At 40.0% G+C, this 15,989-nt stretch overlaps 1 protein-coding gene and 1 long non-coding RNA gene across 3 annotated transcripts; both read right to left on the bottom strand.

Moving 5' to 3' along the window:
• Window positions 1-909: 909 nt before the first annotated feature.
• On the bottom strand, window positions 910-7,213 carry LOC101754726. Of its 2 annotated transcripts, none has more exons than XR_001163758.2 (5): window positions 6,905-7,213; window positions 4,159-6,350; window positions 3,874-4,048; window positions 2,180-3,203; window positions 910-1,309 (listed from the first exon to the last, which is right to left on the bottom strand). It is a non-coding gene; the product is annotated as an uncharacterized LOC101754726 (long non-coding RNA). The 2 variants fall into 2 exon arrangements; XR_215071.2 differs by having other exon boundaries at window positions 3,874-4,035; window positions 6,905-7,211.
• Window positions 7,214-8,637: 1,424 nt separating this feature from the next.
• Window positions 8,638-12,271, bottom strand: LOC101754999 (ras-related protein RIC2). Its single transcript, XM_004965525.2, has 2 exons — window positions 11,884-12,271; window positions 8,638-9,347 (listed from the first exon to the last, which is right to left on the bottom strand). The coding sequence occupies exons 1-2, from the start codon at window positions 12,105-12,107 to the stop codon at window positions 8,924-8,926; spliced, it is 648 nt and encodes a 215-aa protein (XP_004965582.1). The 5' UTR covers window positions 12,108-12,271; the 3' UTR covers window positions 8,638-8,923.
• Between the last annotated feature and the right edge of the window lie 3,718 nt (window positions 12,272-15,989).

Raw genomic sequence — 15,989 nt, forward strand, 5'->3', positions numbered from 1 at the left:
AGGCTAAATCGCGAGACGAATCTATTAGGCCTAGTTAGTCCATGATTTGACAATGTGATGCTACAGTAACCATTCGCTAATGATGGATTAATTAGGCTTAATAGATTCGTCTCGCGATTTAGCCTAGGAGTTCTACTATTAGTTTTATAATTAGCTCATGTTTAGTCCTCCTAATTAGCATCCGAACATCCGATGTAACAGGTTAAACTTTAGCCCCTGCTATCCAAACACCCACTACATTTGTATGGGCGTGCTTCAAAGAAGCCTTAGGCTGGGATAGGGTACCAACTGACATGGGGGGTTTCTATGACTTTTGGATCCCCTGGGGGTGCAAACATTATGATCTTAAGCTTTTCATTTTTGCTATAGTATCCTGGGCGCTCTGGACAACTAGAAATAAGATGGCTATTGACAAATGCTTCCCGAAATCAACTAATGAAATTTTCCTCAAAATTTCTGCTTATTTCCAGAAATGGCGGGTGGTATTGCGAGCTACTGACAGGGGGTGCTGGAGGTCTACGAAGGACAGGTCAAATCCTGGATGGAGGGGTTCTGGCTGAAACTGAGAGATCGTGTGGACGAAGAGGACTTCATGTAACATCGTTGCCTCCCTCTGGGGGAAAACCTTGGAAACAGCTATCAGGCTGTCGGTCGTTTGTGTCTTGTGTGTGTAGCCACCTTTCTGGTGCCCTTTTACTTCCGATGTCTATTGTAAGCTGGTATCCCCAGCCGTTATCGTGTCTGTACCAAAACATGTTATTGGCTTTATAAAAGCAGGGATCATCCTTTTAAAAAAAAAGATCTGCGGCGTGCATGGAGGCCACAGGCCAGCAAAAAGGGACGCGATGAGCAAATACACAAAGCATACCAACTTTGTTCCAATTGACAAGTCCTCAGTCAAAGGCCCAATTCGGAAGGAACAATTCAGGTATAACATTTTAAAAGAAATTGCAATGTCCTTTGATAGCTCACTTACATTTTTGAAAATATCTTGAAGCTGCCGGTCCAAGTATCCAGTCACAAACAGACGCATCAAAGTGGCAAAAGGAGTACTTTCACAAAGATTGAGATCTTATACTCTATCCGACATGTGTCGCGGCCGTTGGAACGCCTAGTGGCTGTTCAGCCTTCACTTCAGACACATGCTGAGATGCTCTTCAAAGGCAGGCTCCCTATGAAGTAGTAGCAGGCACGGATGGAGAAGATCTGCCACTTAACACAGCTGATTCCATATTGACTAGACGCGTATCTTTCTCCTATATGTTTTCTTTACCACAAGCCAAGAGTTTCAGCACCATCTGGAGTTACCCTATTAAAAGTAGTAGCCTTCAGATTTAGACTTTGCTGATTTGCCGTTTGCGGCTGTGTCAAATATTGCTAAATTAGCTCGTCAAAAATTGCAACACCTTAGATGTCTTAATTCACTGTTTGAAAACCAGGATCATGAAGGCAACTGCACCATTTTTCTATGGCAAATTCTATGGTAAAACACTACTGTAAAATTAAGCATATTATGATGCCAAATATAAAGGAATATTATTATTCAAATAACCATTCTATTTCATAAAAAATCATTATTGAATTGTGGTAATCCATTTATCTGAAAGTATATATATTGGAAAATTACGTTGATAATCCAATAAATTCAATTACATGTATGGTGCAGTAGCATCAATTATTTATAGTCAAAAGCAGGAAATAAATGAAATATGAGCCATGAATGCTAGCTAGCTTTCAATTTATTGCATTAGCATTAGTTTAAGATTACAAAAGAAATTACCAATTTTAAAACTAGAAGAAATATTGATAATATCCTTATTTTCACTGACCAAAAAATAAGATAAGTTTAAGATTAAACGGAATATAAGAATTGAGGCATTAGCATTAGTTTAAAGCACAATGTGCAAACCCAAACAGGTGAGCATGCATTGTACAAGCGCACATAAGTGGCAGATCCAGCAGAGTGATTGTACAATAGCATACATTCTACCAACAAGAAGCATCCTGTTACTAAAGAGATTGCAAATGTGGATTGCTGGGCAAATCTCCTTTGGCAGAGCAAACCAGATCCAGCAAAGTGAGGTTTAATCACTCTGCCCAAGGAGAAATGGCCCAGTAATCATCGATTTGCATCCATGCACACAGCAATGTAATATTGAGCTCTTCTTATTTGGCTTACCTGATGACTGGGTTGCTGCATCCTAGGTTCGACCAAGCCAGTATATATATGCATTGCACTGTTGCTAGATTTGAGCTCATGGAATGGAAGCTAGCATCAGCATATCCGCTTGATCTTCTCTTCTCTCTTTGCTTGACAGGTATGGTACCAAGCATATTTCCAGATACAAAGAAGCATATTTTCCAAGCACCCCTGGCATCTTTTCTAAGCATTTTTTGCAATAGTAAACATAATGACAGATTTGCAACTGCTGTAATGTCCACCTGTTTGTAGCACTTGCCATCTCCAGGCTCTCAGTGTGTTAAAAGGATGGGTCCTTTCCTCTTTTCCTTCTATACTTCAGAAAAGTTGCTGTCTTCCACTCTGTTTAAGGTGTGATGCTATTGTGCCATTTTCTTGTCTACCTTGCTAATTTTCACTTTCCTGAAATTAGCAAAATTTCAATCTATTCTCCTCACCCTGGGATCTCCTAGCAATTCATTCCCCAATGATGTTATAATTCAGGCTAACACTAGTTGGTCCGTTATGTTCACCCAGGACCTAATATTGGTGACATGGACATGGCGCAACGGTGATTTGATGACTCCTGTGTGCCATTTTCTTGTTGCTTCCTACAATTTTTAGTAGTTACAATAAAACTGTATTATAACTTAGTCAATGGTAGTTCTTGAGGGGGCAAACTGAAAAAAAAAACGTAGTAAATGAAAACTGTTGATCAGAACTTTTAATGAGCAAGAAAAAGAATCAGCAGAAACAGGTGGCTTATTTATGAATCAATATTTTAATAAAAGATAAAGATCCAGGATGTAAACAATCATCTGGGTGTAGGACCCAAGATTAGATGTATTGAAATGTTACGCGGCCTTTCGACGCCCTCAGCAGCTCAACTTGCAGGAGGTGCATCCTTTCTACAAAGCTCCTGGAATCAGATACCTACTGGATTCTTCAACTGAGGCAGCTTTGAACAGCACCAAATGAGAAGATCCATGGGGATGTTCCGCGACAAAGCATAATACCAATGGACCTTCATGGCATAAAAAAGATATAATACAATCTGATTATGCGCATTCAATGCATGTATAGGTAATTAGGGAAGTAGATGTTTGAATTGATAGAAGAAGATGGTGAGTCATTGCATATATTTTCCCATTAAGCATGCAATTAAGGACCTTCATGTTGGAATCGACGGTGCAACATCAAATCTCATTTTTGCTATGGTCGCAGTCATTTACTCATTTCTGGTTAGCACCATAGCTACTTCTATTAAAGCTAAAGCAAATGTAAATATAAAAATAAGATCAACCTAGGAGGAGCTAGGTGATTTTTCATTAAGAAGAAGAAATAGGCACCCAAATTCGAGCTGGAAGGGACTCAAACCTGGGTGGTTAGAGTGCACGACCACACCTCCCACCCTAACTAGTTGAGCTAGGCTCACTTCCTAAGCAAATGTAAATATGTTTCAGCACACATTCAAAGTCGAAAATTTTGCCTCTAACAAAATTTGAGAAAAATACAGTACAATGAATAATTTATAGATTTAAAGTTTTCAACCATAAATAGTTATTGGAAGTCAATAGCAGTCAGCAATGCATTGCTACAATGAGAACTTTAGGTAGCTCCACTTGTATTGATGTATTCCTGTAACCAAACTACAGTAAATGACCTAAAAACTATAATAAGGTAAGTTGACCAACCTAATAGAGATGGTAACCAGTTTGTACAGGAATAACCTTGTAGAGGATTCAGTTTCTGTTAGTAATAGACGAAGGTTGGTCTCTAACGCAAAATGTATCGTCGATGGAACAGCTTATTCTGGCATCAAACTTCTTTTCCAACAACAGTGACAGGGAATAAAACTGCAAAAGAGACCTATGCCTTTTAGGTGAGATGGCAAGAGGCTAAAAGAACAAGAGCCATTCTCTTTCTACTGTTTAACTCAAGGGAGAGTAGAAATGAAAAAGGTAGGGGTAGAAGAATACCTCCTGAAAGCATTGTCCTGATTTGGAAGTATATCCGCAGCAGCAGCATATCCAGATTTTGGTTGCCCATCTCGGCCCTATATATTTGCCATGGCAGCATACGGTGCAAGGCAAGAAACAGAGTGAGCACAAAAATAAGAATATGAAGGGCAAGTTACATCAGAGTGATGGACTTTCTGGAGAAATAAGAAATGGAAGAGATCAAAGATGGATAGGGAGCATTCAGGGTGAGAATCACAGTGCGGTTCTCCTCTGGCATGGAGGCCAAAGTAGCAGGCATGGACAATGCACAGTGCTATCGCCATCCCTGCCAAAGGAGAATTGCCCTGCCATTCGGTATAACCCTGCTTCAGTTTTGCTCTCACATCAGGATGCTATTTGCAAACCAATGATCAAAATGGATGATGCAACAAAGGTATTCCATATGAGATTCAAGCTTCTTTGTAAATGACTTTTATAGGAAAAAATGCTTTTAATATTATCAGTTTGTATACCACACACCTACAATGTTACAATGAGAGCATCATTTCTTACATGGCACTGTGTATGAAAAAGCACAACATGTCAAACAAGCAAGGGTAAAGTTTATGCTACAAAATAATTGCTCAAATAGAAGAAGTAAAAGCCTCAGTGACTTAAAGCAGTATTTTATATACCCTAGCTGTTTGTTCATCTAGCTATCCATCTTCCAAATAAATGAAGATATAAACTACTCTCTTTTGAAACACACTCCCTCCGTCCCATGAAAAGTGCAATCCTAGCGTTTGAAAAACATCCCACAAAAGAGTGCAATTCTAGGAATTAGATCTAACTACTTGCCTAATTAAGCGGTTAGATTTGATTTGCATGCCAAAACTAACTGCATGTGGCCAACAATTGAGGGCATGGGAGTCTTTTCACACCACCACTAATCTGTCTGAAGACTCTTCGTGGGACTGAGGGAGTAGAAGGACGACCATCTTGCATCAGTACTCCTTAGTAGTAGGGCCAGGTTATCAAGGTGCAGAAGACTCCCTTCATTTTTAAATATGACGTCTAGGACAAGCTAATTAGTGCACTTTTGAAATAATTGGTGACTATCTTTCATTTAACAGTTGCAAACGAGTAAATATTTATAAACACAGAGTAGCGACGAGTTGTTTTGGTCCTAGGTAACTCCAGATGAGCAAAGCACCTTTACAACAACCCAGCTAAGAGGAGGAGGTGAAGATAAACAAACACATTCTAGGTATTTACTAGTTTAAACAGACACATTGCAGGAACTTTGGTCCATGTATTTACCTGTGATGAAACCTTATCATATTGGAGAGATTAAGGACCCAAAAGATAAAGGGTCAATCACGCATTACAGCCTTCCAGGTAAGACTTGATGAATAAAAATGTGAAACCATATATCATTGTGTTTCCTTAATCATACCATTGAAAGATTCGCATAATTTGAAACATCCAACTTCAAGCCACACGGAATAACAATGAACATATAAACATATGTTGCTTAAAAAGAACAGAATAAAATTGAATGTGCATTCTATAGCACGGAATACCCTTTGACATTTTGCTAACTGTTAGACATTTTGACTAACTATGCTAGCTATGGGCAATATAATGAATAACCACTTTTCACATGGCAATCATGCAAACAAATATCCAAATGCAATCAGGTCTATAATCAAAGCAAAAAATTGAGCAGCCAATCTCCAGACTCTAAAGGATAACAATATTTAAGATCTTCATTTTGCAGAAACCACCCATCATTTGTTCAGAGGGAATGCCACTAGGTTTGTAAGCACAGTTGAGCAGGCTTCCACGTGTTCCTCATTTAGTTTCCTGAAAATAACAACTATATATTTCCGCATCTCAACAGAAGAATGATCGTGATGAGATTGTAGTATTTAACCAACCGGATTACAATCATTATGTTAATATATGATGGCTCTCTCTACTAATGGGTTATATAGACATACAAGCATGAAACAGCTGGTACAGTTAAAATGCACCTGCTCCTTCATGAAACTGGGAAGGACAAAAGGCAGAAAGCTTAGAGAAAAGGAAATACTGGCTCTCCAGGGACTGTAATTTTCTTTTTTCTCTTGAACACACAGAAGAGGGTGTATCCTCACTCTCCAGGAGAAGTAGAATTCTCTAAGCCAAATTGATGCTTTCTTTGGTGCTAACAGCCAGCGCTCAGCCATCTGCCAAAGGCAAAAGTTATGTAAATAATGGAACAAATAAGTAATATTTCTGTAATTCTGTTGAACTGTGGCTGCTTCACATTTAATGTTTTGAGGAAATATTTGCTTAAAAAATTATTACTTCAGCAACTATGTAAAATATTAAAATTCGGCATCTGCGCACCCTGACGAAATACAGGGCACAAAGATACCCAGGATACAGAAGATGTAAACATCTACGGCTGAAGTGCCACCAGGTGCTGGTCAAGAATTGGCAACCATTACCGTTGTTTTCTCAAAATACCAACAAACATAGAGTTTGCAAAAGCTGCTACTACTACTAGCATATTTGACCAACAGCATCAAACTTATGGTACTGTGCATGCATCTGTTTAACTCTAAAAAAGACTGAAACACGTGAAAATTACAAGAATTCATCTCTGTGGTCCAAAGATTTGACATCAGATTTCATCTGGCTGGTTTTGCAAACATAATAAATCTCTTGAATGGAAGGATTGTCACCAGAAATAAGGACCAATCCTCATGTAGTCCTACTCCTAGGTTGCATTGCATACCTCCATGAAATTTTCTGGTGCAGGATTGTGACAGCAGATGGATCGATCGATACACCTTGGGGTTGCATCTGCAATCAGATCAAACAAGAAGACACCCGTCGGTGTGGGGAGAGCAAGGAGCTGCTCTGGAGAGGGGAAAAGAGGATAGCCGCAAGCGCGCTGGTTGAGTGAATCGCCGGCCGAGCCGAGCCCTGCGGCGCTCTCGCAGGGAGGGCGCCGGCCGCCGGGAAGTCCGAGAAACGGACCCAATTTTCATTCCGAGTTCTTTGCCGTGTCTATTAGCTAACTACATAAGGGTCCACCTGTCAGCTGCTGCTAAATTAACATTGGGCTAAAAAAACGTGGTTATGAATAGCAAGTAAATCGCTACACATCTGAGACTAGTCTCACGCAGTGCCACATAGGAATTTTGATGACGTGGAGGAGAAAGAGCGAGAAGAGAGAAAGAGGTCGTTGTTTCACGAAACAACCGCCTTAAGGCAAGTCCATTGGTGTCGTCTAATAGGCGGTCTCATGCATTGACACGTAATCTTAAGACGATTCAACAGGCAACCCGTACAATGGGTTGTCCTATAAGTTGTCTGGTAGTGGTGTATAATTCCTTAATTTGTGCATAAGAAAAATAAAATATTATGAATTGCATAGCAACAATAACTCGTATAATGGTTGTTAAGTTGTCTCGTAGTCCTACAATTTAGCTCATGAGGTGGTTGTTTCGCGAAGCAACGACCTCTTTCTCTCTCCTCGCTCTCTCTCCTCCACATTATCAAAAATTCTACGTGGCACCGCATGAGACGACCTATGAGACCGCTGACGTGTTGCAATGTACTTGCCCTTATGAGCTTAAAATTACGAGACAAATCAACAACCGTTATACAAATTATTGTTGCCATGCAACTCATAATATTTCTTTTCATATGTACAAATTAAGGAATTATATAGCTCTACCAGACACTTAAAAGATAACCTATTGTACGGGTTGTCTATTGAGTCGTCTCGAGATTACGTGTCAATATACGAGACTACCTATTGGATGATACCAATGTACTTATCCTAAGAAAATGTGCAAAGTTCGTCGGCACTATCCTTTGTTTTTTTCAATTCAGAAAGTACATTGCTATAGCTCAGCAATATCATATATCGTCTAGTAATTTTCAATGTGGAGGAGATAGGGTGAGTGGAGAGGAAGAGATCATCGTTTCGCGAAACAACCACCAATAGACTAGATTGTTGACTATGAAATGACTACTCCACCATTGTACGAGTTGTGGTTCCCATGTAACTTATAATATTTTTTCCTAAGCACAAATTAAATAGAATTCAACTTAAAAAAGATAACTTATTGTATATGTTATTTATATAGGTTCAATGCTATTAAACAATATCAATGTACTTGCCTCCGGTACACACTAGGATCAACCCGCCCATAGAAAGGCTCAGAGCACGTATTGCCTTTTTATCATGATATATGAAGTGTCACGCCTGTATTAACACATCAAGGTATGTTTCCCAAAGTGTATGATTTTGCTATGAAAAGTAAATCACTGCAGTTTGTAATAACTTTACAAACCCAGTTAGTAAAAAAAATTTAGATTTTTACTACATCATATAACCTCTGACGACAGAATCAAGTAAATCCCCAGCCCGTAAATTGAGAGGGGTAACTTTGAAAAGTTGACACAGACAATCAGAAATGCGCGCATCCCATGTACAGAATTTGCTGTCATTCTGAATTGAGAATGTGGCAAGCATGAAGCATATTTCTATTTTGAACAGTTCATAAGTTTAAACATGGTAGCAGTGGATTTCACAGCAAAAACAATACCATGCCTATTGCCGGTTACACAATACAATAGCAGAAAGATCTAAGCTGATCTAACCTTCAGTTTTTCCAGTTTGACAATAAACTCTCTAGGTAACATAGAAGAAGTTGCTAATGCCACTAACAATTCTCGGTCGCTGGGAAAAAGCCATAACATAAGCTACATCACACAACTCCAAAAAATACACCAGGGCTGCTCAGCAGCAGCCACCCTTCTTCACTGCCGAAACATCATCCTTTATATTGATCTTCTCACCCTTGCCAGGCCCAGAGACTGCATCTTCGCCCCCTTCCACTGCTCTCTTACTCACGATGCGGTAGATCTGGGTTAGCACCTCTGCGAATGCGTTCTCGACATTGGTGGACTCAAGCGCGGATGTCTCCATGAAGTAGAGTGATTCTCTCTCTGCAAATGCCTTGCCTTCATCAGTTTGAACAGCTACGAGATGGCGGAGATCAGATTTGTTGCCAACCAGCATAACAACTATGTTGGGATCTGTATGGTCCCTCAGCTCCTTCAGCCAGCGCTCAACATTCTCAAAGGTTGAGTGACGAGTGACATCATAAACAAGCAACGCTCCAACAGCACCCCGATAATATGCACTAGTGATAGCTCGATATCTGCAGTAAGATTCAGATCCAAAATGCAGTGAGATAAGTAAACCAAGAAAACAGCACTCTGACTTGCAAACAAGAAAGTGCCATGGACATCAAATGAAGAATCCTATTTACCCAATAAAGTCAAAATACTAAATAAATTCTGAAACAAATATTCACAATCTTTTGTTTTATTCGACACACTGGTCATCATCTTTTTTCTGTATCCCACATTGATGATTCAACAAAATTAATCAGATCTGTTTTGTTCGCAAAGTTGATTATCTACAAGTTTGGCCATCCTGATTCCCTTTATTTTGACTGGATGGTGGATAGGGCAGCCAAGCCCTGTGTCAGTCAAATGCTGATACAAATCATTGAAAGAAACTCGAGTATGTCACCAAATCATATTTAGACATCATCACCCATAAATGAGACAGATAATTGACTCAACCTGATATGGTTAGCATAGAATTTACTGCTGATATGATAGCAATGTTTACAGCCAAAGACCCCCATTATGACAGTATTGATGAGACAGTGACAATGATCCTATTTGAAGCAAGAGCATTTCATTGGATCCAAATCAAATTTCGTACAGAATTCTATGACAGAAAACCAATAAGACAACTTGGTGAGATGTAATACTACACTGAAATCATAATTAGTTCGTCCACCCTCTTCCTCACCTTAAAATTGCTCATTAATTGATACGGTAGAGTATACTACATGCATTCTATTTCAGGTTCTGGGCAAGTATTGTCACAAATAAATTTGGTTATCAGGGAGAACTTGTGAAAAGATAAAACCAGATAGTATTAATATATTAATGAATTTTTTGTTGAACATTGTTCATTTGAGGGACCCTTTATTTTTTTTCTCCTGCTGCATATAAAACGGCAAAAATATTTCTGTGTACACCTTTCACAACCTGGCACTCTGCATCATTTTGTTCAGATCCCAGTGCTCCAACTTAAAAGAAAAATACACGCATTCTAACTTGGTTAATTTATCCCCAAGATAAATTAAGACAACCCAATGGCAACAGATGTAACACTGAAGAAACCATATCTAGCTCATCACCACCGAGATAAAGGGAATTCATTGCCTCAAAGTTCCTCATTAAGTGGTGCACCTGAGTATATCACAAGCATGCCTTTTCAATTTACCAAACATTCAAACTCTTATCTCAGATAAAATCACAGATCAAGGAGTACTCAAAAAGATAAAACACGACAATGTTATTTTAAATTTGGCTGCATACAATTGATTCGATGGAACCTTCATTTTTGCTTTATGCAAAATGCAAACATATTTCTACGTACTCCAGTCATATCCTGGCATCCTGCAGCTTTCATTCAGGTTCCAGTGCTTCAACTAAAAAAAGTTGAATGAAGCCATAAACAATATTAAAATCAGGTATCAACCAAAAACATCTCATAGACCTTTGACTGGTTCCAATCTAACATATACTCAACTTAATATTTGTGTGAAAATTGCAACTACTTTTGAGTTTTAACTTTTAATTGCTGAATGCCTGGAACACATATGAACTAAGATTGAATATGCAGTTATCTTGATAGGTTATCGGCATTTCAACACATCATTACACTTCCTAAGGTGCACAGGTAGTACAACCTACAAAGACAACACCTACATATGAAGAACTGGGCAGCTGGCAAAACAAGGTAACAAGAAATCTAGTGAAAATGGACTGCGAAAAAAAGAAATCTGTACACTCTTGTCTCCAATAATGTAGTACAGCTTTTTTTCCATGTCCAATATAAGAATGCAAAACATTATAACAGTCAATCATTATTTCTTTTATTGGATGCGCTGTGTCTTTTCTATTCAATTTAAGACAATGGAATGAGACTTTAGATCATGTTCTTAGACAAAGCAAGCATCGGTCCCAATTTTAGATGACCATGTTCAGCAAATCTGTTTGTAACATAGCACTATTCTAGGACTAGTATCCAAGGTGTCAACAGTGTAGAAAGGGCAACAAACATGAAAAATGGTAACCAAGAGCAATCTATTTTTGGCATTGTGTGCGTTTTACTGTTTTGACCAATTGAACAGAAGGCAGAAGTCATGGCATGCATAGAAAGGAAAATTGACTGATGTGCTCCTTGCGCAGCAAATGGCCATCCAGAGCCACGCGCACAAGACAGAACCTCCTAAATTTTCAGGCAGTCCTCCGAAGTCCACTCTATGCTATCGTGCGAGGGGAGAACCAACATAAATCCGTTTTTGGTAATAGAAGGATATCCTATCAACCTACAACTCTAGTATAGAATAGGATCCAACTTGCTGGCCCGCGTGTTAACTTACTGGCCCCATTCCAGGATCGGATCCAGCCGGCAACACAAAAGCACCGAACCCTACAGATGGCTACCAACACCAGCACGCAACGCAATTCGGCAGCGAGATCCGAATCACGACAGCACGCATGCATCGGGAACTCGAGCAGCAACTAAAACACGGTGCGGATCAGATCTACCAGCAGCTACCGCCGCGGCGGGGAGGGCGAGCAGAGCCGAGACGAAATGGAGCGTACCTTTCCTGGCCGGCGGTGTCCCAAATCTGGGCCTTGACGACCTTGCCGTCGACCTGGAGGGAGCGGGTGGCGAACTCGACGCCGATGGTGGACTTGGACTCGAGGCTGAACTCGTTGCGCGTGAAGCGGGAGAGCAGGTTGGACTTGCCGACGCCGGAGTCGCCGATCAGCACCACCTTGAAGAGGTAGTCGTAGTCGTCCTCCGCCCGGTACCCCGCCGCCATTGCTCCCGCCCGCTACCCCGCCGCGATACCTCCTCCCTCTGCTCTCCGCGCCGATCTGGTTTTGGGGCGAGCGAGCGAGAGAGAGAGAGAGAGAGAGAGTAGGGGTGTGGTGGTGGGGGCGTGGGGAAACAGAAAGAGAGGAGGGGAGAAAGGAAGGAAGGGGACACGGGCACGGCAGCGGGCGCGGCGGGCGGTGCGGTGCGGTGCGATGAGGGGGCGCGTGGAGTGCGGCCGGTGGGGGATTTTGGTCGGGTGGGGCTACATTTCTGTCCGTCCCGTGTGGCCGTGTGGGCTTTCCACTTTCTTACGGCAGTGGCAACCGAGCCAAGAGTTTTTCTTTTTTTTTTCTTTTTGGCTGCGCGACAACGCGGAAAACTGGACGGAAAAAACGCGTTAAAGTTTTCAGCTTGCTTTGAACTTTCTGAATTCAAATTCCAAGTTCACGAGAACACGCGCGCACCACTCTTCTGTAGGTTTGAGATTTCTTAGGTGTATGCTGAATTTAGAAATATGTTGGTTCCACATGAAACTGAAGAGAAAATTCAATTATATCCCTAGGGGTCTTTCTTAGCGGTGAAGAAACTTGAAAAGGTCCAGCATCATGTCGTATACTTCATTTCAAAAGAAAAACTTTGGTAACCTTTTTTATCCAAGTGAATTTTGAATTTCATATACTTACAAAAAATAAATTTCATAAGAAAATCACATATATTTTTTAAATGAGTTATGAAAAGTCTTGAAAACTTTCTCGTCATGCGCATCGAAGGTCGAAGGATATTAAAAATAGCTGTTGAATTGCAAATTAAACATAAATTGCCAATAATGAATCAATCTCAGCTTCAATTTAAAACGGTTTCATCTACTTTTCATTTTTCCAAATAACAAGCGCAGAGGGGCTCAGTTAGGGAAGAAATTGTCGGTGTTTTATACCCGGCAACCTGCCGAGGGGTATCCCGAGACAGTAGATTGGTTGGTGGGGAATCGTCGGACTTAGAACTTGAAGGTAAAAGTGAGAACATAAGACACAGATTTATACAGATTCAGATCGCTAGAGTAGCGTAATACCTTACGTTCTGTTTGGGGTGTTGTATATTGCGCCCTACGCTCGGGTGTTATTTGGTGTTGAGGATTTTATCCTTTGTTGTGGTTCAGGTTGATCCTGAGATAGTTCTCTATCTGCCGATCTAGATACCCTGCCCTCCTTTATATACTCTAGGGGGCAGGATTACTAGTCGGTTAAAAGGTAGGAGTCCTAGTAGAATTACAAGATATGAGTCCTAGTAGGACTATAGGGGAATTCTAGTAGGATTCCACCTTCTTCCTTTCTTGCAGGTACTGTGGATCTATCCTCGATAGAAATGTCATCTATTATCTTAATACAATAGTTTTAAAAGAAGCCACCACGTTCCTCGATAGGGTCTAGAAATTCCCATACTAATCAAAAAAGACAAAAATATGCATCGTTGGATTTTATGTACATCTAACGGTTTATACTAGCCCAAAAAGTACATATCAAATAAGGTTGATAAATTAAACATATAATTTGGGAATTAAAAAATAATAAAATTATTGACAAGATATGGTATGCAATGGAAATAAGAATGTGTTTGAACCTTCCGTAGACTCTGCTGTATGGCATGGAAATAAAAATATCAAATACAACTTATAAATACTACCTAAATTTGTTTTCTATACAATTGGAAAGTACAATAAGAAAATAAAGTGCTATGCAAGATATAGTTTCTTTCCGTTAGTTTGTTGTTGGTTTTGGTTTGTTGTACCATCGTGCATACATGACAATGTCCAACGATTCATATCAATGAAATTAATTGTATATTGGTACTAAAACCCTATAGGCACGTATGGTATCCAAATCAAAATCGTGAGATATCGCACATTCATATAGAAGAAAAAAATAAAATCGAGCTTCTCCTCTCACCAAAAATTTCTCTAGATGCCCATTCCCTCGCTGAATGCCAACATCTTCATGAAGCTGAATCCAGTGTTGCCACCAAGGAACAGAAAGCTAAGGTGCAACATTCTAGCAATCGTGGCTCGTACAAGCGCACCCGCTGTCGACACTATCATCAACCCTAAACCCTATGACTGGAGGGTCCAGAATGGTGGTAGATAATAAGAGCGCTAGAAAGGTGACTTCCATGGCAGTGACCCAATGGGAGGAGAGGTTTATCAAACCAAGTGAAATCCGTTTTTAGGATCAAGATGGTTGTGTTTTCTCCATGAGAGTTTGTCGGCCATGGATTTAGGTTTTGAGTTGTAGATGCTGTTGTACGGGCTAGCAGTATAGCTCGAAGGAGGAGATCGAGTGCGTGGCATCAATCTTGGATTTGGCAGCGCGATGGCCCAAGCGACACAATTATGTCTATGAACCCAATAATATTTTAATATTTTAGCGTAGAAGATGTTGCTAACATTATTTTGCAAGAGGATCAAAGACTGCGAGACAATTGAATAATGGGAGTATGAATAACAAAGTATGAGGATGCGATGGGAGTGTGGGCAACATGAAGGGATGGGACTATACATCGATTGCAGACACCAGCGACACCCATAGCATGGGCAATGCCGGCCTGACCAAGACCATGGCAAGGTGTGTTCAAGTGACAAATAATAGGGTAGGTCTGATCTTGACGGCTATACAGTAGATTTTCATTAGTTCTTACATGTGCAATGACAATATTATTAGTGATACTTGTGTGTGTGAGGCGCACATGACGATGATAGTTTTGATCTACAATATGAGCGCACATTTAAAAGATATCAGGATGCACAACTCAATACAAGAATGAGCAACAAAGTATAGGCATACCGCGGCTTTAAAGCTTGGGGTGGGAGGGGAGGGAGGGAGAAGTGGCATTCCCAAAACGTTGTTTTAGAGTTCATGAAAATTTTAGAAGAAAAATAATAATAGCTTGCAGCCTTTGAACCCAAAAGAAAAACTAATAGGAGGAAGAGTGCAAAGATAAAAGGAACGTAGAAAAGAATAAGTCGAAGCATACATCAGGGACATGAATTTTTTTCTCCTTTTTCTCCTGTTGAAAAAGGAGGAAGATGAATTAAGAAATCGTGAAAAAGAAAGATACATTTTTTTCTTCTTTTGAAGAAGGATTAGGATGAATCAAGCAAAGGTGCAAAAGAAAACTAGAGAGATGTTTATTTGTGATGTTGTAGGTCGCAGGTGTGATAAACCAACAAACCGAACATGGAGAAATACATACACATTAATGGAAGTGTTTGATCTAAAAATTTTAAAACATCAAATCTAGAAAACTTTACGCATTTAGTAGCTAAGCTAAAAGATATTATTTTCTAAATCCCTGATGAGCGCCTATGTAAAGGTTTATATCATGTCGTTTGACAGGCTGATGATGAATCATCGAGAATTCTTTATGGGTTAAATAACTTTAGTTACATTTAATATAAACCAACTTTTACAAATTAGCATATCACAACATGGGATTTGAATTTGATTCTAGCCGCGCTATTTGCACGGATCACCATGCTAGTTCGACATATGTTAGCTTGTCATAATAACTCAACACCTTGTGGTGGTATCCAAGTTGAAAACTCTTAAGCTAGACGACAGAGACGTAAACAGCAATTATAACCAACTAAAGTTGTTTCCTCAGGGAAAAAAACAACTAAAGTTGGTTGCATTATGTTGAGGTCATACTACGGCAAATTGCTGTATATGATCAGGCTCTCAAGTTGATCTACGGCCTACCAGTCAGGACTCCTATATAAGCGCCTCGTGAAGATTAATTGAGATCACGCCGGTCTCCATACACTTTTGAATATATAGTAACTTGACCTCACTTTGCCTCACGCCATATAGGAAGATGCCAAAGATGTCGATCCCCC

The sequence above is a fragment of the Setaria italica genome, chromosome IV (assembly GCF_000263155.2).
Source record: "Setaria italica strain Yugu1 chromosome IV, Setaria_italica_v2.0, whole genome shotgun sequence".
In the NCBI taxonomy this organism is placed as follows: Eukaryota; Viridiplantae; Streptophyta; class Magnoliopsida; order Poales; family Poaceae; genus Setaria; species Setaria italica.

Coding starts and splice junctions, on each gene's coding strand:
- LOC101754999 (XM_004965525.2), bottom strand. CDS start 12,107: ATGGCGGCGGGGTACCGGGCGGAGGACGACTACGACTACCTCTTCAAG. Junction 9,348..11,883: donor GACACCGCCGGCCAGGAAAG/GTACGCTCCATT, acceptor ATCTTACTGCAG/ATATCGAGCTATCACTAGTG.